The 24,869-nt window shown below is 46.5% G+C and overlaps 1 protein-coding gene across 2 annotated transcripts in view; it reads left to right on the forward strand.

Annotated features, from left to right (window-relative positions):
• cher (filamin A protein cher) overlaps positions 1-24,869 on the forward strand; it is a 130,691-nt gene that overhangs the window by 47,889 nt on the left and 57,933 nt on the right. For both annotated transcript variants that reach the window (XM_037425985.2, XM_075895023.1), the window contains exons 3-8: positions 16,436-16,656; positions 17,583-17,783; positions 18,718-18,915; positions 20,760-21,000; positions 22,234-22,434; positions 23,673-23,810. In XM_037425985.2, coding sequence (XP_037281882.2) covers positions 16,436-16,656; positions 17,583-17,783; positions 18,718-18,915; positions 20,760-21,000; positions 22,234-22,434; positions 23,673-23,810 — 1,200 coding nt within the window. The remainder of the gene's footprint in view (positions 1-16,435; positions 16,657-17,582; positions 17,784-18,717; positions 18,916-20,759; positions 21,001-22,233; positions 22,435-23,672; positions 23,811-24,869) is intronic.

Here is a 24,869-nt window from a genome sequence, read left to right on the forward strand (position 1 = left end):
TCGAAACACGCGATTGTCATAATGACTTTATGGTTTAAAGACGGCCACCTAATACATAAGGCGCACACGTTACTACGCGTATTCTTAAGACCGTGTAGTGGATCAAGATTGAAAACATTTCACGCGCGTAATTGATCGTAGTTTAAAGCATGCTACGGATTACACATACTGCAGCCATGATAGAAGAAAACTTGAGGCTATTGACAAAATCCACTTTAAACTTTGTCGATTACTTTTAGTAATTCACAATTTAAATTTCTAGAGTAACATGAAACAAAGTACGCAATAAGTGGTTAGGTACAGAATAGGCACCGGATATCGCTTATTGCGTTCAACTCTTAAAACGTAAGGCCCCACGATTCTCGTGTTTTTAGTGTAAGACGCTGCCACTGAAATCTGTGTTTCGCATTGATAGTATAGTATGCAGGAGTTCCACAGACAAGGCATAGACCGTACAATCGTTCAGTTAGGTCACCCGCTTTTTAAACGCGATTTCTCGCATAGGTGCGATGCCGACGGCGCGTCGGCCGGTGGCCTGTCCAGATAAAGCGACCGTGACCCTCTCGAACGAGGCATAACCGCCGCTGACCCAAATACGGAGGCGCGCCGTGTTTTATACGCTTGGTAGTCTTTGTGCCTGCTTGCTTTTTGTTTGTTTTCTATAATGTGCGCGAGGCAGTGTGCTCTCCCGCTTGCAGTACAGGCTTTTATTCGTTGTGCGACCGTCGGTTTATTTTCCTTTCATCGGCGAGTTCGGAGAAAGGAAAAAAACCTGTCCTCTCGAAGGTCCCCGGCGGAGAAAGTTAAATTATGCCATCAAGTTAAAAAAAAAAAACAAAAAAGTTGTCGGTGTACTCGGAGGCGCCTTGCGGGCAGTTCCGTACGCTTCCATCTAGACGCGGCTTTGCTGATGTATTTTAAAAAATTGCAGCTTATCCACGGGGTGAATGATGGAGAGTGGGGCAAGGCATCCGTCCGTCCATTCGTTCTTGCTTCCGTCCGTCCATGCGTCCGTCTGTGTGACCGTCCGCGCGTCCATCCGCCCGTCCGTGCGTGCGTCTGTTCGTGCGTCTGTCCCTGCGTTCGTCCATGCATCCGCCCCTGCGTCCATCCGTCCGTGCAGCCGTCCGTGCGCCCGTCCATGCATCTGTCTGGGTGTCCGTTCGTCCATCTAGTCAACACTCCAAGTACCACCATCTTGCATCTTTTCAGCATATATTCCGCATATAGAAGCACCACCATCCAGCTGACATTCCAAGGACTAAACGAGAGGTGGCACACGCACACTTTCTTACGGCTTGCGCTTCGTGTCTACTTCCCACCTTTAACCACCTCGAGTTCATGGTATATACTAGTTCACTGTATTTATGGCACTGCGGCCCAACGCTCGCTAAACCTTTCTAAAACCAAGGAGGTTACACCCAGCGAGTATAACGTAGCAACCCTTTCTTGTCAGATAGTGCTCAACGTACATGCCAATGGCTGCTAATAGGGATCGCAGCGTGCGCGTTAACTAAAAGCCGAATGCTCCTGTCTCTCATTCCCCATTAGCAGCCATTGGCATGTACATTGAACATTATTTTTTATTGTTCAACAACGCACAGATGAAATTTCTGACCGGCACCACCTTGGAGGTCAAAATGTTATACTTGTTACACACTACAATGGCTACGAGGGACGAACAAGTGCCGCTACAAGGAGTTTCGCCCCTATACAAAGGCACAACAAGCACCGCATACATATGTACTGCCTGTGGCTACTCGAAGTGCAGCCAGGAAGACAAAGCATTATCGTGGCCTCCGCTATCAGCTGCGGCAGTGTAGAATACCTCTGTCGGAACTGATCACGGAGACCACGTTAATAAGCATGGGTTTCCAGAAATGACACGCTCGAAAAACACGGACACGAGTAAGAATACAGGACACAATATCCTGTCACGAGTTATTTAGCGGAAGACGGCAGAGGAAGCATGGAGTGGCACGAAGTCGTGCTTCAGCCGATTGGTCACCAATCTGAAATATCCTTCTAAACTACACATAAAGCTTTATGTTAGTGCACAACTAACCAAGCCTCTATCCTTAAGGTATAGTTATAATAGTCTGTTTTTATTTTTGTATAAGCTTAGTTGCGCCAATCGCGCCCGGGATTCGATACCGTAATCTCCGGGTCATCAGTGGAGCACCAGAACATCTAAATCACTGCCGTGGATTTGATTTTACTTGGCAACAACCTGCGAAAATTTGTGTGCAGCGTATAAAAAACGACGTATGAGACACTAGGTGGTCTATTTACAGGCGTCAGTGTTAGTGTTGTACATCTCAAAAAGGTGTTTGATCACCACCTTCACACTCATCATCAACACATTCTCTTTCCTCTCTTTACCTTCCGCTACCCCACGCTAATGCTGAGGAGCAAGTCACAAAATATTTTCAGGCTAACCTCTAAGTGCTTTTGTCATCAAAAACTTTCTCTCTTTATCAAAAAGATGCAGTGTAAAGCAGCCCTGTTTTTATTTAGTTATTGCATTCTGCTTCTTTTCACGCTGAAATTCTTTCGATCCACGCCTGTCACCACAGCCCACCTTTCGTCCAAATAAAGAGCACATGTCTGAAAAAAAAAACAGCAAGTAAAGCCACCCTAGTGCATGGCAGGGGTGTTAGAGTTGCATACTCGTACTGACTATGCTGTGTTGGTAAACTGTTCACTGTTTACAAACACAAGCCCTTGATGACATCCGGTTTCGTACACCGACGTGCCTTAATAGTATCGGTTGGCAAGAAGAGCTTTAGAAGATAACCCGCTCATTTTCTACACTTTTTTTCTCTTATTTGGCAAAATATCTTCAAATAGATGTTGTTTTGAGCTACATAAACTTATAATTCCCTTGAACTTAACGCGCGTTTCTTTGTGTGAAAGACTAATGAGACACTTTCCTTTCTCTTAGAATAAAAATTAAAACTTGAAAACGTTCTTTCAGTTTTGATGTTGGGAGTTGGTAAAGGAGGTGACCGGAAGTTTTTTTTTTTGGGGGGGGGGGGGGTACAACGCTCGTGACTTTGAAACCGTCTATAGTATAGAACCATTTGCTTCACCCATTTAATACAATTTATATATATTTTATTGGGATTTTCGCACAGCACAGTATACCCCACGTGCTTGTCAGGGTAGCCTGGAAACACAACCAAGTGTGTCACTTGGTGCTTGCGCGACGATTAGTACCATCCCTAGAGACGCTTTCAGCAGACCGCGAACCTGCATAGAGTTCGAATCTTAGCCCGACAAAAGTAAAACCCGGGTCAGCGCGAGGGTCTGGGGATGTACCACTGCGCGGAAACGCGCTGTTTGGAAAGAAGCCGACAGGGGGCGTCGTGCATTACCGCCTGGGTTGTCTCAGTTGGCAGGTTCCCCCAGCGGCACTTGTATACACAAACACGGCACGAATGAACGCGTGATGGCTCGCACGGTTCATCCGAAACGCACAGCACTGCCAAGCTCAAGGTCGAGAAGAGTTCAGACAAAAAGAAAGAAAGAAAGAAAGAAAGAAAGAAAGAAAGAAAGAAAGAAAGAAAGAAAGAAAGAAAGAAAGAAAGAAAGAAAGAAAGAAAGAAAGAAAGAAAGAAAGAAAGAAAGAAAGATCACGGGCGAAAACAAAATAGCATGAAAAGAAGTAGCGGACTGCAACTAAAGTAGCGTACCAAAGGGAAGGTCAAAAACAAAATGCCAGAAACGCAAGAAAACAGTACCCAAGAAAGAAGGAAAGAAGACCCGACTGCCAGGGGCCGCAAAAAAAACAGTGACTTCAGAGGTATTACAGCAGTGCCAAGCTTTCGTAAAGGCTCGGCCAGCAGGTCAAGTCAGTCCGTGAACCAGTCGGTCGGGAACGGCCCCGCCGACAGCTGGCAGACTTCCACAATTCCGGCCGGCGCGTCTCTCGAGAGTGGCCTCGCCCTTATAACGCATGCACGCCAGGCGCGTACTGCGAGGCTCTATATACGCTGCTTCACGGTCCACCGGCCGCACACTCTCACTCGCGGGCAGGAAACAATCAACTTGCTAATCAGCTTGCCGAGAGGGAGTCGGTCCGGCTATGAAATAAAGAATCACACTGTCTTCCTCCTCTTACTCCCCCCCCCCCCTTCAGACACACACACATATCCCCAATACCCCTCTGGATTTGTAGAAGATTGCACACATTTGACACCTGCTCGTACACCTGTATACATGAGCCTCCAAACGGAGTATGCGTTCACGGCTCGCTGGATTCAGTGTCGATTGGTTGTGCCCTCGCGATCTCCGACGTCAGCGTAGCTCTGACCTACTGGGCTAGCCCTACGTCATCTCCTGACGCTGATCTCCGACGACAGCGTAGCTCTGCTCTACTGAACTTGCCTTGAAGAAGAATGGCTTTTTGGGCTAGTTGGTTTGAATTCATGGTAATAAGGGCTGCAGCGCGAGCACGAAGGTGCTAGAAGCCTCTCGTCTTTCGTCTGTTTCTTCTAGCATCTTCGTGCTCGCGCTGCAGCCCTTATTACCATGAACTTGCCCTACGCCATCTTCTGACGCCGACAAGAGCTCTCGCAAATGGTGCCCCGTTCTCGGACTCCTGTGACCGTGTTTCCATCTTTCCTTTCCCTCCTGTCCCTCGATATGTCCTCGCTCGCTGTCCCAGTGCATCTATCTCTCTCTCTATACCTTCAATCCTATACTTTTAATCCCTCCTCACCCCCGTCCCCTGTTAGCTACTGTTGAGGTGTCGCACCCTGATGCAGACAGTTACGGGGCTCACTTTTCTCTTCTTTGCCATCTTATAACCACTTCACTTAAAAGCCACGCCTCTTGCGGCTGGAGCTGGAAAACCGCATGAGTTTGATATCTCCTGAGCTCACGTAGCAAACTGGGCTGCATACTGAGTCTGCGGATGTGTTCTCTCCATTTGGGAACTAAAAACGCCACGTGTGAGGACTGAAAAGACACGCCTGATCACGCATAAAAAGTCGTTCGTCTCGCGGCAGGCTTGTACACGCCTCATACATGTATGCTCGCTGCACGGCTCGCTGGCCACGACGATACGTAAGAGTTCTTCGCCCCGGTTTCGTGCTCCACAACACGATGTCAGTGTAAGAGGGTAACGGGAAATGCGAGATTCACATGACGACTCGTACTTGCTTTCACTGGCCCCACCTATAGACCGTTCCCGACGGAGTCCGGCGCTCCGCGCATGCTGCATTTCGCTTGTTCTCAAAACTCAACGCCATTTGACGTGCTTCGCCCAATTCGTCGAGGCTCTACGAATAGGCGAAGCACTTTAAATGGCGTTGAGTTTGGAGAACAAGCAAAATGCAAGGTTATTAGCGCTGTTATCTCTGTTATGCAAGGTTGTTAGCGCTGTTATCTTTGTCAGATGACAATCAACAGCCTCATGCTGAAAACTATTTTGGTGCACCTCAATTGTGCGAATATCATTCGACATGACGCGGTTGCACGTTGACATAGAACAATAAGGTTAAAAAAGGGTGGGGGGGATAACTGATAGTAATCGATTTTGGTCATTCTAGGCAAGTATCAATCTGGAATCGGTGGCTCACATCGGCTCGACCTAACGAAATATCACTTCTTCTGCCAAAACGCTAGATCAAGTGACATCCCTTTTGTCATCCGTATGTTTTTGAATACTTTAACCGAAAGGTATGAACTTCGTCCGAAGGTGAACATGTAGCCAGTCGTTAAGAACACCCAATACTTCTGTAGCAGGCAGAAATATTTGACGGTGTCACCTGCTGGCTCAGAGCGAGGGCAAGAAAGTGCACAGAAAAATAAGAAACAGCCCTGTGAGGCGTTTCCGACTTCACTCTTGGAAGAGCCGGCTTGATCTCGTTGTTGGGTCTAACACTACAATAACTTGCTTGAAAGCACTTTATGGATGTTAATGGAAGCTAACAAGTATGATTTTTAGCAATATTTGTAGCTATTCATGTCACCTCCACACCACTATTTGAACACTATTTTTTTTAAATTAGGATAAGCATGGCTTCATTTAATGGAATGTTGGTCCCGTTCCTTCAGCGTTACTTTGCTAGTCCAATCCATGTTGAATAGATTGTCCATGATGAATCACCTTTTCTTTTAGGGGCGAAGCTCTTTATAGCGACACTCATTCATCCCTCGTAGCCGTTGTAGTATGTGACAAGTATAACATTTTGACCTTCAAGGTGGTGCCGGTGAGAGATTTCTTCTGTGCGTTGTTGAACAATAAAAAATAGTGCTCAATGTACATGCCAATGGCTGCTAATGGGGAATGAGAGACAGGAGCATTTGGCTTTTAGTTAACGCGCACGCTGTGATCCCCATGAGCAGCCATTGGCATGCATGTACATTGAGCACTATCTGACAATAAAGGGTTGCTACGTTATACTCGCTGGGTGTAACATCCTGAGTTTTTAGAAAGGTATAGCGAGCGTGGAGCCGCAGTGCCATGAATACAATGAACTAGTATATATCATGAATGAACTCGAGGTGGTTAAAGGTGGGAACTAGATACGAAGCGCAAGCCGTAAGAAAGTAATAGCCTAATTCTCCTTTCTCTCATTTCCCATTAGCAGCCATTGGCATGTACATTGAGCACTAACTGACAGGAAAATGTTGCTACGTTATACTCGCTGGGCGTAACCTCCTTGGTTTTAGAAAGGTTTAGCGAGCGTTGGGCCGCAGTGCCATGAATACAGTGAACTAGTATTTTATCTTCGGTCACACTGATCTGGTGACTAATTTATTAAAAAAAAAACTTGAAATATTTACCAACATTATGTCGCTGGCTCCTTCAAAAACGTCAGGTCTTCAGGCAATCAAAGAAGTCAACATGCCAGAATTTGAAAGAAACAAAACGAGAAATGGTCCGGCATGCAGTGAAAACAATTCGTAAGCATGCTAAAAGTGACAATATACACATTTTAGCTTTAGCCTTGCGTCGGCTATAGACTTGACGTCTGAAATACTCTATTTATGTCCGTCGGTTAGGCCACGTGGTGCTGTGGGTTGTCGGTTGAAGTACATTGACACTGCAGCCTAGACGTTTGCATCATGCCAACGATGACGGGAGCACGTCAATGCCTTGAAAGAAGAGGGTTGCAGTTTCCAGGAATAATTCAAGGTGTCGGCCTCTGCAAGCGAGACAGTTACAGTGTTTCTAGTATGAGGTGGCCCCATGTGGGTTAGCTAATACACCCTTTTCTACGCTTAGTTGACGTGCGTTTGCGAAACCTTTTCCTGTTAAACGAAATCCGAAGTTAAACGAAATCCGGACAAGAAAGACGAGAAAGAGGGAAGAGAGGGAAAAGAAAAAAAAAGATGGGGGAGAGACTGACAGTAATTTCACTGCAGCGTGTAGAACTCTACCACATGTCAGAGGCGTTCACACAAGCCTGTCTTTCTCAGGAAACACAGCAGGGCTTTCACTGCCGTGTGGGCTGTCGAGGCTAAGGCGCAAAAAAAAAAAAGATCGGGTGTGACGCAGCACAGGCATGAATAACGTCGCTGTGCGCACATTGCATGGGGGCGCCAACATTTTCCACATCCGCATCTTACTGGGCGACGCGACAAAGCGCGGTGGTTGCGTGTAGTTGAGTTGTCGCTGCATGCAGTGTCGTCACACCGCGGCGGCGACGCTTCCTCTCTCTGCATCCGCTACGGCCTCCGTCAAGACATCGGGCGGTACAACCGTGGGCTGTCTGACGTTCCACAACACTGCCTTGCATGGACCGTTATCTGCCTGCTGCAATGCAAAAACCGATGGGGTGCAACAGTTGTGTGTTTCTTGAAAGTTGAAGTCTTGAAGCGTTTTCTTCCCTCCTCCTACTCCTCACCGCCTTTTATCTTTCTGATGACTTTCCGCGGTCCCACCGTGCAGGGTAGTAGGCGAGACGCTCTTCTGGTCGACCAAATCGGTTAACCCAACTCGATTACGACTCGAACTCCCGATTTTTCTTATTTGCATTCGTCGTGATTTTTCGCTAACGGACAACGCCACCAACTCCAAGACCGACAGCATAACTTCTTATACAAGGTCTCTGTAATGATATCACTTTAAAAGGGAGCATGGTTAACCAGTTTTAAATAACAAGCCATGCTCGGTCATTAGGCTTCACCGCATATACCAAGCACATATATCCAGCCATGTGCGCGGCAGTGAGGCTTCACCGTTTTACTTAAGAGCAAGTGACAGAAGCGCAACTGCTGTCCCTGCCAGGTGCTTAGTATTGTCATCGTGAGCACGCCAGTCAAATAGGATCAGCGATACTGCCGTGCCGCTTCCGCACTTGAAGTCACGGGTTCGACTGCAAACCACGGCGATCTAAGTGCGATAAGGGATGAATGTAAACCAGTCTACCACGCTCTAGGTGCCCCCCAAGAACCTTGTAACTACAGCTCTCAACCACGGCGCCTCTCGTATCTCGTGGGCTGTAATTCGGGTAGTACTACCAGTCTACTAGCTTTGAAATTTTGACATGTGTAAAAATCCATTCCCAGTACAATGCTCAGCACCATGCCGAGAACCCCAGAGCTCAAGCAAAGAAACCGACATATATGGACGTGAGCGGCTAACCATGGTGTCAGCCAGAACCTTACGATTAGGAGGCAGTCAGTGTTCTTTTCTTTTCTTCTATTTTGAGTGCTTTAATACTCTTTCTTATGTGTAGCGTAGGAAGCATAAAAATGGCAGCATATCCACGGAGTGAATGATGGGGAGTGGGGCGAAACATTCGTCCGTCCATTCGTTCTTGCTTCCGTCCGTTCCTGCGTACGTCTGTGTAACCGTCCATGCGTCCATCCACCCGTCCGTGCGTGCGTCTGTGCGTGCGTCCGTCCCTGCGTTCGTCCATGCATCCACGCCTGCGTCCGTTCATGCGTCCATCCATGCATCTGTCTGTGTGTCCGTTCGTCCATCTATTCATCACTCCAAGTACCACCATCTCGCATCTTTTCATCATATATTCTCCATATAGAAGCACCGCCATCCAGCGGACATTTCAAGGACTAAACGGGAGGTGGCACATGCACACTTTCTTACGGCTTGCGCTTCGGGTTTACTTCCCACCTTTAACCACCTCGAGTTCATGGTATATACTAGTTCGCTGTATTCATGGCTATGCGGCCCAACGCTCGCTAAACCTTTCTAAAACCAAAAAGGTTACACCCAGCGAGTATAACGTAGCAACCCTTTTTTGTCAGATCGTGCTCAATGTACATGCCAGTAGCTGCTAATGGGAATCGCATCGGGCGCGTTACCTAAAGGCCGAATGCTCCTGTCTCTCATTCCCCCTTAGCAGCCATTAACATGTGCATTGAGCACTATGTTTTATTGTTCAACAACGCACAGAAGAAATCTCTTACCGGAACCACCTTAGAGGTCAAAATCGTAAGGACCGCTATTTCGGGTATGTGCCACTCGCGGTTACGTACCACGAGGGACGCACAAGCCACGCCATAAGGAGCTTCGCCCCCTAAAAGGGCATTGGTTAGATTTACTGTCTGTTCTTTTTCTTGTATCTCTTTTTCTTTATTTCCATCCTCTCATTCTCTCTCGTTACGTACCTGATTTGTGCACTCTCCTGCACGGAACAATGAAACCAACAGAATGTGAAACTCATGCATCAACTCGGCTACAAATAAATCGTGGTATGAACCTACTTGTTTCCCTTCAATGAACCCAGTAACCCTTTCGTTACATTTAAAAAACGAAAGAAAGTTGCACCAAATTCACCGAAAGCATTTGATTGATTGATATGTGCGGTTTAACGTCCCAAAACCACCATATGATTATGAGAGACGCCGTAGTCGGGGGATCCGAAAATTTTGATCACCTGGGGTTCTTTGACGTGCACCCGAATCTGAGCACACGGGCCTACAACATTTCCGCCTCCATCAGAAATGCAGCCGCCGCAGCCGGATTCGATCCCGCGACCTTCGGGTCAGCAGCAGAGTACCTTAGCCACTAGACCACCGTGAGGGGGGGGGGGGGCACCGAAAGCATTTTTCGATGAAATTGCAGAGCTTCTTTTGAACTAAACGCTACCACTTTTTTAACGCAATGGGATTCCTTTATTTTAGAAACTTCTTAAAAAGTATAACAGACATGACCACTGCATGACAACACGACGAAAAATGCCCAAAAAATGAGAGCTGTGACACAAATGGCACACGGACAAGTGTGGCCCTCTAGCGTCCAGAAACAGCATTATGATGAGTGCACTCCAAATTGGTTCCACGTGGATTCAATTTCTATTGGTCATGAGCACAGTGATCATCAAAAAAAATCCGATAAGAACTATTCTCGTCAACAGGAGCGAAATGGTTACTAAATCTGAGGGAAAATTCTGACGAACATAAATAGAAGAAAAAAAAACTTGACTGATTCATTTTTTAAGAAATTGGTATAAGACAAAATTGAAACGTTTCCTCGCAGAGGTAGTCGAGCGTTCATTGTGCATACTTTCGCCACAAGGGCGAATGAATTAATGATACAGCAAGAAACGGCAACGTCACGTGAAGAACAGCAAGCAGTCCGAAAGTTGCAGCGCACACCTCAACCAAAAAGCAGACATGAAATGAGCATGTAAAGTACTCTTTTTTTTTTATTTGCAACAAGACTTGCCTCTGAGGCATAATATTTTTGCGAGTATGTTTGTTAAATGTGCGCCGTTAGGCCGGTGTTGTGTATGAAGTGAAGCAGTGTCTTGTGGAAGGACGAACGCGGACCAACAACGGTAATAGTTCAACATTTAAAGCACGCTGCCAAAACAGAAAGAAAAAAAAAGCGCTAAATGAACGCACAGGTACGCATTGAACGAGCGTGAACAACTGTCACAATTCTGACTTCTTCGTGTTTGAGCAGCACGCTCCTTTCTTAAACGCGACCGCGGCAGCGAGCGAAGTGACGTTCGTGCTCCCTTTAAAAAACTGCAACTTCAAAGTAAACTTGCAGTGGAAGCACGAGAGGTACAAAGCACGCGAAATCCCGAGATAAGCGCGCGCGAGAGGGAGCCACAGTGCTAGAGAACATCAATAAGCACTTTGTACACGTCGTGCGGAGGCGCGCACGCATAGCAACGCGCTAGATGGCGCGGCACAACAACCTTTGCGCGCGCCCCCAACGCGCGCCCGTCGTGCCATCTCGCTACTGATGACGAAAACACGCTGCAGTTGCTGAGCTCTGAGGACCGCCAGCGGCACACAAATGGCTCACCGTTAACATGTTGGAGAAGTCTGTTTTGTGGCGTGTGGTTAGCGTCGCGTGCTGTGGAGCTCGAGGTGGCTGGTTCGATGCCTCACTGCGGATATTTTCCCTCTCGTTTTTTTTTTCCTTGCAATCATTTGGCATATAATTTACAACGTCACATCCGTGACGGAAGTGCGTTAGCGGAGCCGCGGGGGACACCGGCATAAAGTACCTTTGTGTTAAAAAATGTAGCTGCAGTGACGATTCATGGCAGTGCTACCTCTTGGCTGAGAGCTCTGTAGATTCCACTTGGCAAGACGAGGCGCGCATGGTCGCTTCGGTGCATGTTCCCCAGCCACGCCGCGTTCTTCGCCCCCGCCGATCTCTTTTTGCAGCCGGACAGGCGCATGTCCGAATTTAGCACCGGCAAGAACAGGCAGCGGCAGTAGGGGCAACGCCTGGCGCATACACGAGGCATCCGCGGAACGCGCGCGAACTTAGCTTGGCCCGAGAAAGCGAGAGAGCGGGGCCCATTTGCAGAGACGTCTACATGTTTATTTTGGCTATTAGTGTGTGTTTCATTATAATATCAACAGCGGAGCTGTTTGAAGTCGAGCCTGCTGGCCGTCTGCATGTCTGTCGGGTGTCAGATGGATCACGTGACCAGGGGAGAGGTGGGGACTAAACCAAAAAACAAAAAACAAAGAAAACAAAATGATGACGGCACTCGGAATTCTGACGATGATTATGATAACTGAAATGAGACTAAGCTGCCCCTAGCTTACCTCCACATACTCTAGTGCTTACAACTTCGCGGCGTGACGGTTTTCACTGCCCGAAATTATCTGAGTTTTTTTGCGGCGGCTTTCTGCTCCTACATATTTTTCTCACTTATGGTTGCTTTGTTTTTATTTAATGCGAAGCATCTTATGGGCGAGTATGACCCGGTGGCGTCCGCGCTCCACTGTGCATGCGCCTACTTCACTCTCTCTCCTTTCCTATGCTCCTACTCCCTCTCTCGCCTAGCAATGGATGGATGGATGGATGGATATGGCTGTACCCTTTAGATCGGGCGGTGGCTAGAGCCACCAAGCCGTTATACTTAATGAACCAAAAAATAGATTTTTTTTTAAAATAGTGAAGTTGAGAATTCGTACTTTGCAGCGAAGGGTTCAATTTTCACTCAGGCCTTGACTTTAGCCACCAATCAGATAACTTCCTTCCAGTTAATTCTACCCGCATGAAGTGTATTTTGCCCTCACTGTCCCTGAACCCCAGTGCTTTGAAAAACTACGCCATCAACCTGAACTACAGGGTGAAGCCCTTTAAAGAACATTATCAAGTGTTCGGCAGTTTCTTCTTCCTCTCCACACGCACTGCATACCGTGTCTACCCCTTCGTATTTTGCCCGATATGTCTTTGTTCGCAATACTTCCGTTCTGGCCTCAAACAGTAGAGAACTACCCCGAGTATTTTCATAGACCCTTTCCTTGGCAATTTCCTGCTTAAAAGTTCGATAGATCTCTAGTGCGGACTTCTTAATCATGTCAATTCTCCACATATCGGTCTCAGCTTCCTTCACCTTCTTCTTAACCGATAATTCTTTTTGGTTTGGCCCCCTGCTGTTTTCCAAGTATTTACCAGTCAATTTTCTGGTTCGCTTCCGCCATGTTGTATCGACATTCTTCATGTACAAGTAGCTGAAAACCTTCCTAGCCCAACGCTCCTCCCCCATTTCTCTCAATCGCTTCTCAAATTTTATCTTGCTGCTAGCTTCCCTGCCCTCAAATGATGTCCATCCCATATCACCTTGTACTCCCTGATTTGGTGTATTGCCGTGAGCTCCTAAGGCAAGCCTACCTATTCCACGTTGCTTAATTTCTAATCTTGCTTGAACTTCTGATCTCATGCACAAGACCGCATTGCCGAACGTCAGACCAGGAACCATGACCCCTTTCCATATTTTTCTCACAACATCATACCTATTGTAATTCCACAGTGCCCTGTTTTTCATTACTGCTGCATTCCTGTTACCTTTAGTCGACACGTATATTTCGTGTTCCCTTAGGTACTCGGCTTCATTGCTTATCCATACGCCCAGATATTTGTATTTATCTGTTATCTCTAGCGTGACCTCCTGTATTCTAAGCTCACTACCTGCATTGTCATTAAAAATCATGACTGCTGATTTTTTCTTACTGAATCTGAAATCTAACCTATCTCCCTCATTACCACAGATGTCCACCAATCTCTGCAAATCTTCCTTGTTGTCGGCCATTAGCACTATATCATCTGCGTACATCAATGCTGGTAGAGCCTGTTCAATGAGTTTTCCTTGTTTGACGAAAGAGAGGTTGAAACCCAGTCCACTTCCCTCTAATTTCGCCTCTAATCCTTGTAGGTACTACATGAATAACAAGGGTGACAGAGGACACCCCTGCCTAAGCCCCCGTTTCACCTCTGTGGGCTTACATACCTGTTTTTCCCACTTTATAACTACCTTGTTACTTTTATAGATCTCCTTTAAAAAATTAGTGACTACATCTTCCACGCCTAGTGCATCCAGTATTCCCCACAATTCCTCTTGAACCACGCTATCGTACGCTCCCTTGATATCCAAAAATGCTAGCCACAGGGGCCTGTGTTCCTTTTCCGATATTTCGATGCACTGCGTCAGTGAGAACAGATTGTCTTCCAACCTCCTGTGTTTCCGAAACCCATTCTGCTGTTCCCCCAGCACCCCCTCATCCTCTATCCATGCCTGCACTCTTTCCTTTATAATCTGCATCGCCAGCCTGTAGACCACTGATGTCACTGTTATAGGATGGTAGCTGTTTATGTCAGCTCTGTCCCCCTTTCCTTTATAGATCATGCTCATCCTGCTAAGTTTTCATCCAACGGGAACTTCTCCATTGATTATTATTTTGCCCACTGCCTCTCTCAAAGCCTGCTTAGACTTCGGACCTAATGTCTTAATCAGCATAATTGGAATGCCATCTGGGCCTGTTGATGTACTACTATGAACCCTTTCTCCGCCCTTTCCCACTCTTGCTGTGAAAATGGAGCCATTGCGCCACTTGATTCATCCTTGTCTATTGTGGTGCATAAAGCACTTCTGTGTTGAAATTTTTCTGTCACCCTTGTTCTTATATATTCAATAGCTTTGTCCCCTTCTAGCCTAGCACCTTGAGCTCTAGTTATAAACCTCTTCTCTATGCTCGTCTCATATCTTAGGGAGTTTAGATGGTTCCAAAATTTCGCAGCTGCCTTTCTATCTTTTTTATGTACTTCTGCCAACCACTGGGCTCCCTTTCTTCTAATCTTTTCATTGATCAGAAGGGATGCATCCCTTCTACAGCTTAGAAAGATTTCCCTTTTTTTTCAACATCATCTGTCGGTTCACCCCGCTGCTTAGCATGTCTGTGTTCCCTAGAGGCTTCCTGGCGTTTTGCTATGGCTCTCTTAACTTCCTCATCCCACCAACTTTTGGGTTTGTGTCTTCTTTTCCGGGGTGACTCGTCACGTGCCTTAGCAAGCTCTAACTCAAACAGTCTAATTAGATTCGTGTATATCCACACTGTTTTATTATCCTCAGTGATTGTTTTCTCAATTTGTTTAGTGGCTATTTCAATTTGCCTTTCTGAATAAAAATTCCCCTGTAGTTGCTCATCTTGTCTCCTTCCCACTTTTACTGCTTTTCCAAAACTTAGCTTGATACGTTTGTGATCACTACCCAGACTTCTGGAGCCACCTTCATCTATGTGAATTCCCCTGAGCTTATCATACATCCTATGTGACATCAGTGCGTAATCTATCGTCGACTGCAGCCTTCCTACCTCCCATGTTATTTGCCCTTCACACTTCTCGGTACTGTTGCAAATGATGAAATCTAGCATTTCACACATATCCATGATCATTTTGCCTGTCGGGTCGGTATACCCATCTATATCTTCTATGTGTGCATTCATATCTCCTAGTATAATTATCTCGCACTCTCCTCCTAACTCCTGAATATTCTTTGATATACACTCTACCATTGCCTGGTTTTCCTCTCTGGCCTTTGCTCCCGTCCACAAGTACACGAAACCAAGAAGTGTCATTTGCCCTGCCACTTTCCCTTTTAGCCATTAATGTTCCTTGCACTCCTGCTTACCCTTTGCCAGTCTGTACTTTTATGAATGAATGCCCCAATACCACCCCCCCCCCTTTCTGCTGCCTTCTGTTCTATTACAATATTCCCACGTGTAGTTCGCATTGTTAGGGGGTTGTTCCATGTCCCTGAGATGTGTTTCTACAAAACCGTATACCATCGGTCTCTCCTCCCTTAGCTGTCCTTCTATCTCTTTCCACTTTAGCCTGTTCCTACCGCCCTGCATGTTAGCAGACGCAGGCAGCGTCTGCTAGCGAGTTTCTTGATTTCAAAACAAACCGTTCACTGGCCAACCCGTTTATATAAGCACTGAATCTTAACCTCAGTGGTTTGAGATTCATTGTGTGTTGTTGAACAATAAAAATTACCAGCGTGCACGTACAGTAATAGTGGACTGCTGGTGTCCGTGTCCAATCGGAGTCTTCCGTCTCTCACTGCCAGTGATTGGCATGTTCCAGTAGAAAACACCGGTCCATCACTTCGGGCTTTGCGCCTCTCCATGTTTCTCTCCTGCGCAACGCCGCGATGACCGCCAGCGTCAACGTCGCCTGCCAGTGTAAGCGTTAGCGCCCGGTGCTTCGCATCTAGACATGGTTCCTTTTTCTCGCCGGGGGGGGGGGGGGGGCTAGGGGCTAAGGTACTTGGCTACTGACTCGCAGGTCGCGGGATCAAATTCCAGCTGCGGCTGCTTTTTCGATGGAGGCAAAAACTCTGTAGGCCCGTATGCTCAGGTTTGGGTGCGCGTTAAAGAACCCCAGGTGGTCGAAATTTCCGGAGCATTCCACTACGGCGTCCCTCATAATCATATGGTGTTTCTGGAACGTTAAACCCCACATATCAATCAAATAATTCAATCGAACTTGGTTTCTTGAGTTCATTCGTGTGCTCATAGAGTCTGAGAACAAACAAATGCGATGGATTGAATTTTAGGTTAGTCTCAGAACGAGCGAACTATGCTGAGCAATTCCCGTGTTCATGAGCACTTAGAGACGAAGGGTTATCGGTGTAGTGCGATAAGAGTGCCTCTGGGAGACACCAGGACTGACTGTCGATCTTCGTGCTTGTCACTGCAGACAGCTCGGACATCGTCGACTGCAAGCTCAAGCTGATCCTGGGTCTGATATGGACGCTCATTCTGCACTACTCCATCTCGCTGCCCATGTGGGAGGGCGACGACGATTCGGCCTTCGACAAGAGTGGCCCGTCACCCAAGCAGAGACTGCTCCGGTGGATCCAGAGCAAGCTGCCCGACAAGCCCATCAACAACTTCACTTCAGACTGGAACGATGGACAGGTACGTGACGTTACACACCACCTGTTTCACAGTCTGCACAATTCACGCATGATACCTCAGTTCCTCAAGAAATTGAACACCTCCATAGGCTTGGCTGGTGTCTTCGATAAGCATTCGTGTTCGCAGTAAGGGAACAACGTATGTGTTTATCCTGTCTGCTCTCCATTCCTGTTTAATTAACTTGGGTCACTAAGGACATTAACGTTCGTCATCGGGGCTCAGCCTTCGTTTGCCCACAAATTCTACACATTTTGCTTAATGCCTTGAGAGTTATTAATGTTAGTTTGTTTGTGTGTATACAGTTAGGAACATTTACAAGCATGGTTACGAGAAAACAAACCAATTTTACAGGTCAATGGTGTCACCTTTTGATATTGGGGCGATCGTATACGTGTTCCACGTCGAATTACAAACGATGCGTTCAATAGTATTTTTCAAACAATTCTATTTCTTGTATTTTTCTACCCTTCAGGAAAATCAGAAAACAAGTTGCCTCTGAGTAGAAGAACAGGTAACTTCTGAGGCATCATATGCAAGCCATATATCGAGTATCCGGTGAAACTTCATCAAGTACATTCCATAAAAATGACTGAATTAATGTTGGTGTTAAGAAACAAAAAACGTGTTGACGCCGTGATCTCAGCTACTGTTTATTTACGGAATCGAGTACGTTCCCCCGTTCACAGCGTGCTGAATTTGACGAGCTGTCAACACAACCCCCGCGCAACCCCGGTATGCATAAAAGACAGCAATTACGTGACCTAAGCTCCCGTCACCGCACTGTATTTTGTAACTGGCACGCGGTACCTGCAGAACGTTGCAGTTAGCCATCACATTCCTGTAAACCAAGCTTCGTAAGCGTTGTAAATGAACAAGTTCCAAAACCATTTAGAACCAGTCTCAATCGAGTCCCGTCCAAATTGCAGGCCGTGGGCGCTCTTGTGGACGCCCTCGCCCCGGGCCTGTGTCCTGACTGGGCCAGCTGGGACCCCAAGAACGCCCTGCGCAACGCCAAGGAAGCCATGGATCTGGCCTCCGAATGGCTGGGCGTGCCCCAACTCGTCACGCCTGAGGAAATGGTCAACCCCAAGGTGGACGAGCTGTCTATGATGACCTACCTCTCACAGGTATGCGGCCACTGTTTCCGTCCTCGCACTAGTTTCCTAAAAAACACCATCGTTGGAGGGTTCGCGCGCTGAAAAACGTGTTCTAGCATACCATGCCTTCTTGTGACGTAACGTGTTTATTTATCAAACAACGTAGGTATTGAGAACAAATAACAGTAATAATATAATAACCTGGTGTTTAGCGTCTAAAAACCACTATATGATTATGAGTGGCACGGTGGTTGAAGTCTCCGGCAATTTAGACCATATGGTGTTCCTTTAAGTGCCCCGCAATCGCATAGTACACATACTTGTACCGTTTCGCCTCTGCCAAATTAAGAAGTAAGAAATGTGCTGCTGGTTGCACTGTAGATGTCGATCCTGAGCGTCTGGCAAGTTAATGGTGACTACAGGACGTAGGAATAGACTGTATTTTCCATGGAGGCGAAAATGCTAGAGGCCCATGTGCACAGATTTGGGTGCACGGTAAAGGACCCTGGTGGTTTGGTGACGTTAAACCCAACATATCAATTGGTGTCATATGAAGTCATCCATCCCGTGACATCGTCGCTTGGTCAAATGGGGGCCGATCACAGAGGCAGTGCAAAACCAGATGACGTGCCCAATGCTTGGAGAGCCTCTCATCTTTGAGGCAATGGTTCCACGTTGTGGGCACAAACTTTCGTGGAAGGCGAGGAATCGATACATCGAGTGAGAAGAAAAAGAAAATGGCGTTCTCTTTCGAGTCGTCACTGGGGACACAATAAGAGACCCTGTGAGTTTGTTGTTGTTGTTGTTGTTGTTGTTGTTGTTGTTGTTGTTGTTGTTGTTGTTGTTGTTGTTGTTGTTGTTGTTGTTGTTGTTGTTGTTGTTGTTGTTGTTGTTGTTGTTGTTGTTGTTGTTGTTGTTGTTGTTGTTCGTACCCCCTGACCAATCGAGCATTGGACCCTCGCAGTTCCCCAACGCCAAGCTGAAGGACAAGGCGCCACTGAGGCTTCAGACGAACCCTGCTCGCGTGCGCTGCTACGGCCCCGGCATCGAGCCCACGGGAGTGGTCGTCGGCGCGCCGACCACCTTCACTGTGGAGACCTTCAGTGCTGGTCAGGGCGAGGTCAAGGCTCACGTCGACGCGCCCGGAGGACAGAAGATTCCCGTGAGTATCATAGGCTTTTTTCTTCGCTTTTGTTATGCAACAAGAGAAGAGAGATAAGCATGATCCTTACCACTTGAAAAAATGACCCATTTGGCCATTAGTCAATCACGAAAGAAGGAAAATAGGAAGGAAAATAGAAGGAAAAGAAAGGCAGGGAGGTTAACCAGCCTATAGGCAGCCGGTTTACTACCCTGCGCATGGGAGAGGGATGGGGGAGATGAAAGAGAGCAGAGAGGGAAGAGAGAAACAGCACATTCGGCAGCACACGTGCGCACACTCAGTCATAGTCCAGTCTTGTCTTTCGCGGTGTGTCACATTGCTGTTACAGACGCTTGTTCAAGTCCGTGTCGTGTAGGAATTTCAACAGAGCTTTTGTCGCCTTCTGTTGCAATGTCTTCTCTCGAACACCTGACAGAATAGTCAATCACGAAAATGATCACAGAAGAATTCAGGTCACTCCGTGAATCGTCCAAAAGCACGGCATGAATAAAACGGGAGAAATACGGAACACACATCACAAACGCTGGCTGACAACTATTTGCGTATGTGGTGTCGCTGTGGGTTTCTTCTCTCCTGTTCCAATGGCGCTGTACTTTTGAACTTAGAACGAACTAGCCCAAATCAGTCTTACTGCCCACGATACAATACCCTTCAATTTATTTCTGCGCTTTTCTCTTCCTTGGTGACAATTTTTAGGTATATCTGAAACTTAACTATTGCAACGAATTCTCAAAGCAATTCGTTTGGCTAGTTGCTTCAATGTTATGCAACATTGCAACGACACAACACATAGCGAAGAATTTAAGACGTTTTTTGCCGATCCTGAAATATTGATCTTTTGTTGCATCGAAACCATTTTGCAACTAACAATGTTGAAAAGTAAACGCCAATATTAACGTAAAATTTCTGTTTTGGAAAGAAATAAACATCAAAAAGATCGGCCTTCTTTATTCGGAAATCACGATTGTAGCGTGCTGCGGTAAGACTTAATTAATAATAAAAAAAATGTGTGAACAATGCGAGCTCGAGGAGGCTTACAACCACTGTATAGAATGGATTCCGCCAGCAAGAACAGTAATTTTATTTTGCGGCTGGCTATGTGTCTTTTTGTGACTGAAAACTTCAGACACAGTCAGTTATATTTTACGTTATTTCTATTGAGTTTTTCAAACATCCCACCAAAGTAAAAGTTATTTCTGAAGGTACCCAATAGAAAAAGAAACAAAGAGCGTCTGCTCACAGGCAACTCGGACAACACCAATCAACGTAACGATGGAAAACTTGAACATTCCCCAAGTTCGTTGTAGCGCAGCTGCTTAATGCAGGAGTGCATATCACGCTGTACATCCTAAACGGGGCGTAGCCAAGGGGGGTTGGCGAGGTTGAGCTTATCCCCTTCCCTCGCGAAATATATAAATTTCACTTGCGTATATATGCACACACACATACAAACGCACGCACGAATGTACATAACGTATGGTTGAATCCCTTCCCCTCCCGAAATTATTTTCTGGCTACGCCCGCGCACGCTAAACCTGAAGAGAACGTTTTGAAGGAACCGGTCACACACAAACGAAATAAACGGTGAATAGACCTTCAGTATTGGTGAAAACATTGATGGACGCCGACCAAGGTGAAACGTATTTAGTGCCGTTTCGGCTTCCACGTTGGAGCTGAAACGCCCGTGAATATTTCCCACCTTAGTCGGCGTCCTTCAGTGCTTTTTCATCAACGTTCCACCCCGACCAGAAAAAAATTTCGTCAGATCCTCAACTTCGCATCAAAGGTAATAAAAATTGGTAATTGTTCGCGAGCTATCTCAAATCATGTGTACTGCGTCGCAGGTGGACATTCGTTACAACGACGACAAGGCGAAGACGTACACAGCCACGTACACCGCCCTCAAGGAGGGACCTCACAAGGTGCACGTCCAGTTCGCCGGGAAGGCGGTGCCCAAGAGCCCGTTCCCCGTCAAAGTCGAGGGCTTCGCCGGGGACCCGACTAAGGTCAAAGCCAGCGGTCCGGGTCTGCAACCTACGGGTGTCAGCGCTGGAGTTCCCACCTACTTCGACGTCTTCAGCAAAGGTACGCGAATAAGAGCAGCGCGCTTTCGCGATCGAAGTTCAGAACCAGGAAAAAAAAAAACATGTCTCAGCAAAGGTAAACCTTCATTTGGTAAAGATCAAGCAACGCACACTTGAAACACAAAGGAAGATCATTTATTGGTTTGTTGCGTTTAGCGCCGCAGAACGGCTTTAAAATGTTGATTTCATCATGTTCAAGTGTATAAATGAGGAACTTCGCATCGCCATTCACATTGCCATTCGCATTGCCTTCTCGATCGCGAACTTGGCCTCGCTTCTCAGTGCCTTGGCACTGATAATCGCCTTGAAAGGGCCTTAGCCTCACCAACCACGCCGAAAGGAGAGGAACATTTGTGCGAGTAACATATTCTTCGTTTGAAACTATACCACGATGCCTGGTGCAAGTACAGTTGTTATGCGTCCCCATGTCCTAATTCCCCCTTTTACGATTCAGCAAGGTACCCACTCCGCTTCCGTACTGCAACATGCACACCTACGCAGATGCTCACTTCGTTGACGCTTTCGCTGCTGATGACGATCGATATATCTGAACTCTTTAATTAGGGGAACTGCAAGCTCGTTTTGCAACGAATTTCACATGTTTTAGTGTCTGGTAAAATTCTACGTGCCTGCCCCCGCAATAGTACATTCAGGAGACTCCTCACACACTGCATGCAAACATTCATACAGTTTTCTTAGGTTTTTTGACACAGTTCCGAGCTATAACTTAGCTTTGTGCTAGAACAGCTGCTTACCCGGCAGAAGTCCGAGACCCGATTCCCGTGTTAACCAAAAACTTTCATATTTATTTATTTATTTATTTATTTATTTATTTATTTATTTATTTATTTATTTATTTATTTATTTATTTATTTATTTATTTATTTATTTATTTATTTATTTATTTGCATCTATCTGGAATTCTCGCTGACGAACAACGACGATTTTTCGCTCACAGTCAGAAACGCCGAAAAACGGAACTTCTGCAAAACGAGCTTGCGATATCGCGCAAATAGAGGGCTCTCCTGCCTTCAGTTTTTATTTGTTTTTCCCTGCGTTCGAGCAGTGTTACATTCTCTACCGAAAGCCACATCCAACAAACCCAACTTGTGGCCTTACAACATTTATCTTCAATTCTTCGGCGTGTTCTGTGACTGCGGATGTTCGCGTTTTGCTACAATGTTAGCGCGCCGTTTCCGAAACCGGAAGTCAGTTGATTCACTGCCGATCGCAGCTGCCGGCAAGGGCCAGGTGGAGGTGGAGATCGTGGACCCAAAGGGCGGCCGCAACACCATCCCGTGTCGTGTGAAGAAGACCAACGAGGACGAGCATCATTGCGAGTACGTGCCTTCTATGGAAGGACCGCACCAGGTGAATGTGCTGTTCGCCGGACGTCCCGTGCCCGGAAGCCCCTTCAAGGTCAACGTAGGACCACGTACGTATTTTATGTGTATTTGGCCGTCTTTGACCTGACTGATGCTCTGAGCTCATTTCGCCGAATACGGTATTTCCTTCAGCTGATCTAAATAATCATGTCAGATATATTTGCCTTAACTGCCAAAACTGAGCCCCCCCTCCACTTTTGCCTGTCATCCTTCCTTGCCACCCAAGCATAGTCTCATCACCCCTATTCTCCCCCCCCCCCCCCCCAGGAATGCATCTGGGTGTCGCCTCAGGAATATTTACACTCTTGTGAAGCTGGATTTTTATCTAACCCGTTTATCGAATGATACGGCAGATTCGTTCAGAAACAGCAACAGACCCAATAACTACACAGTCAAGTAGCCCTGGTTCAGTGTAAAACAGGAACAAACAAGGTAAAATTATGACAGAGCGAGAAATAAACTTCTGTGATATGCGTGAGGTCTGTCGATGATAGCCCGGCTTGTCGCTTGCCATACTGCTCCAAGTTTTCGGAATTTCAGTGTAATAACGATAAAAAGTATTCACAAAAAAGCACAGTTATTGACGATAGACAATCGTGGACGACCACCTGTACGATACATAAGTGTGAGGTGAAGGGTTGACAAAGAGAGATGAGCTCGACGAGATAAACAATGTACACAATCATGCGGCAGTAGGCAACATTCTCAAACTCAGTTACGTAGACAAATAGGTGAGTAATATTGCTCTCCGGCGTTCTACTCGCAGACACCACTTTTGTGCGTTATATAGTACACTATTTTACAAAGGCGTTTCAGTGCCGCCATGTTGAGCTACTAAATTTTGTTTTTTGTATCTTTAGCACATGAACGAACAGCGTTACGGTTGACGCATGCGGATGGAAATAGTCGAGTTGGTTCATACGACGTTTCATGGTCTTATTAATTCACATCGCATTTAACGAAAACAAGAAAACATCGACTTAGCAGCCCAAGATGGCGGCGCTCGCATGTCTTATAGTTAAAATAGTCTATACACAAAGGTTGAACATCAAATTGTTAACGTGCTATAGCAGTCAATCGCTGCATACCAATAACACGTGAAATACATTCTGTCAGCCTTGCGACACACCTACACAGTTGCGTGCGCAGTTTGAGGCTCATTCGACGGGAGAACGATGTTTTGTTCTTCCCGGCGTACGCCAGTGCGTGTCAGCACTGGCGCTGCTTGTGTTTGCTAACCAAGGCGGCGGAGGAAGTGCGACTTCCCGTTCTGTTCTTGCTCGTGCAGCTTGCAACCCTCGTCGCGTCCGTGCCTCTGGTCGCGGTCTGCAGAAGAACGGCGTCCGTGTGGGCGACGTGGCCGACTTCAAGGTGTTCACGGAGAACGCCGGCGAAGGCGAACTACAAATCAAGGTGCTAGGCCCAGGTACGTATTTCCCTTTGTTTGCATGTTCGCGCTCCAGCAGCTGCTATTTTTTTTAAATATGCGCCGTTGTGTTTCGTTGCGAAAGACGAAAATTCTGAACCTACAGCAGAGTTTTAGCGCTAAGTGCCACCACAACTAATTGAAACACGTGCATTCTCCGGCGTTTTGCGGGTTCGCGTCGCAGCTGCGATTCAACATATTCAGGCTGCTGTCGTATTAAGAAATGCGACTGGTCTTCTGTTTGAGTGTGCCGTGCATCACATAGAGCTTCAGGTTAACTGATCAACTTGGTACGTTTGACGTAAAAATGAGGTTCTACGGGCCAACTACTTCTAGTCCGGTTACGACTCTCCAAATCTCAACAATGGCATAGATGACCTTGTCAACCTTGACGCGCTGTAACATTCAGTCATGACACATAAAAGCTAATTAAAATACCCGCGTTCATTGCTTCACGCTAAAGTTCTTTACGTTTGTCGGGCTATATATTATCGGGCACTGTTTATACCGAAGGCAACTTACTACGCTTGTTCGCATTTCGATCTGTTCTGATGGCACATACTTATTCTGTCTGAGCTTTCATTTCTTCAAACAAACTCTCGAAATTATTTCTGAACCTGAAGTTTAGAGACGCTCCAAAATGAATTGAGCACCTATATTTGCAAAGATAGTAAATATTTCAGTGAAATGTAAGTAAACGATCGTAGTTAGGAAAACAAAGCTTCGGCCTCGTTCTAGCCAGCTGAACAGAGCATAACTATGCAACGTCCTCCCAATAAATAATTAAATAAATCTGTTCTGGTAAGATACAAGCTCCTTAAAATTAGGTTGTCGATTTCTAGTGAATCAGCTGTTCAATTTCCGAATTGTTGGAAGGCAAACTGCTCTTCTGGAACTGTTCTTCTTTGAACTGTTCTTGGAAGGCAAACTGCTCTTCTAGAAACTCGGTAATAAAGTTTGGCTTCACCGCAGTATTGAATACGTTGCAGTGAAGCCAACCGTCGTCATTGAGCGCGCTAGTTGTTGTTCACACGTGGACGCCAATTTCACGGCTTAGCT

This window comes from Rhipicephalus microplus, chromosome 5 (assembly GCF_043290135.1).
Source record: "Rhipicephalus microplus isolate Deutch F79 chromosome 5, USDA_Rmic, whole genome shotgun sequence".
Taxonomy (NCBI): Eukaryota; Metazoa; Arthropoda; class Arachnida; order Ixodida; family Ixodidae; genus Rhipicephalus; species Rhipicephalus microplus.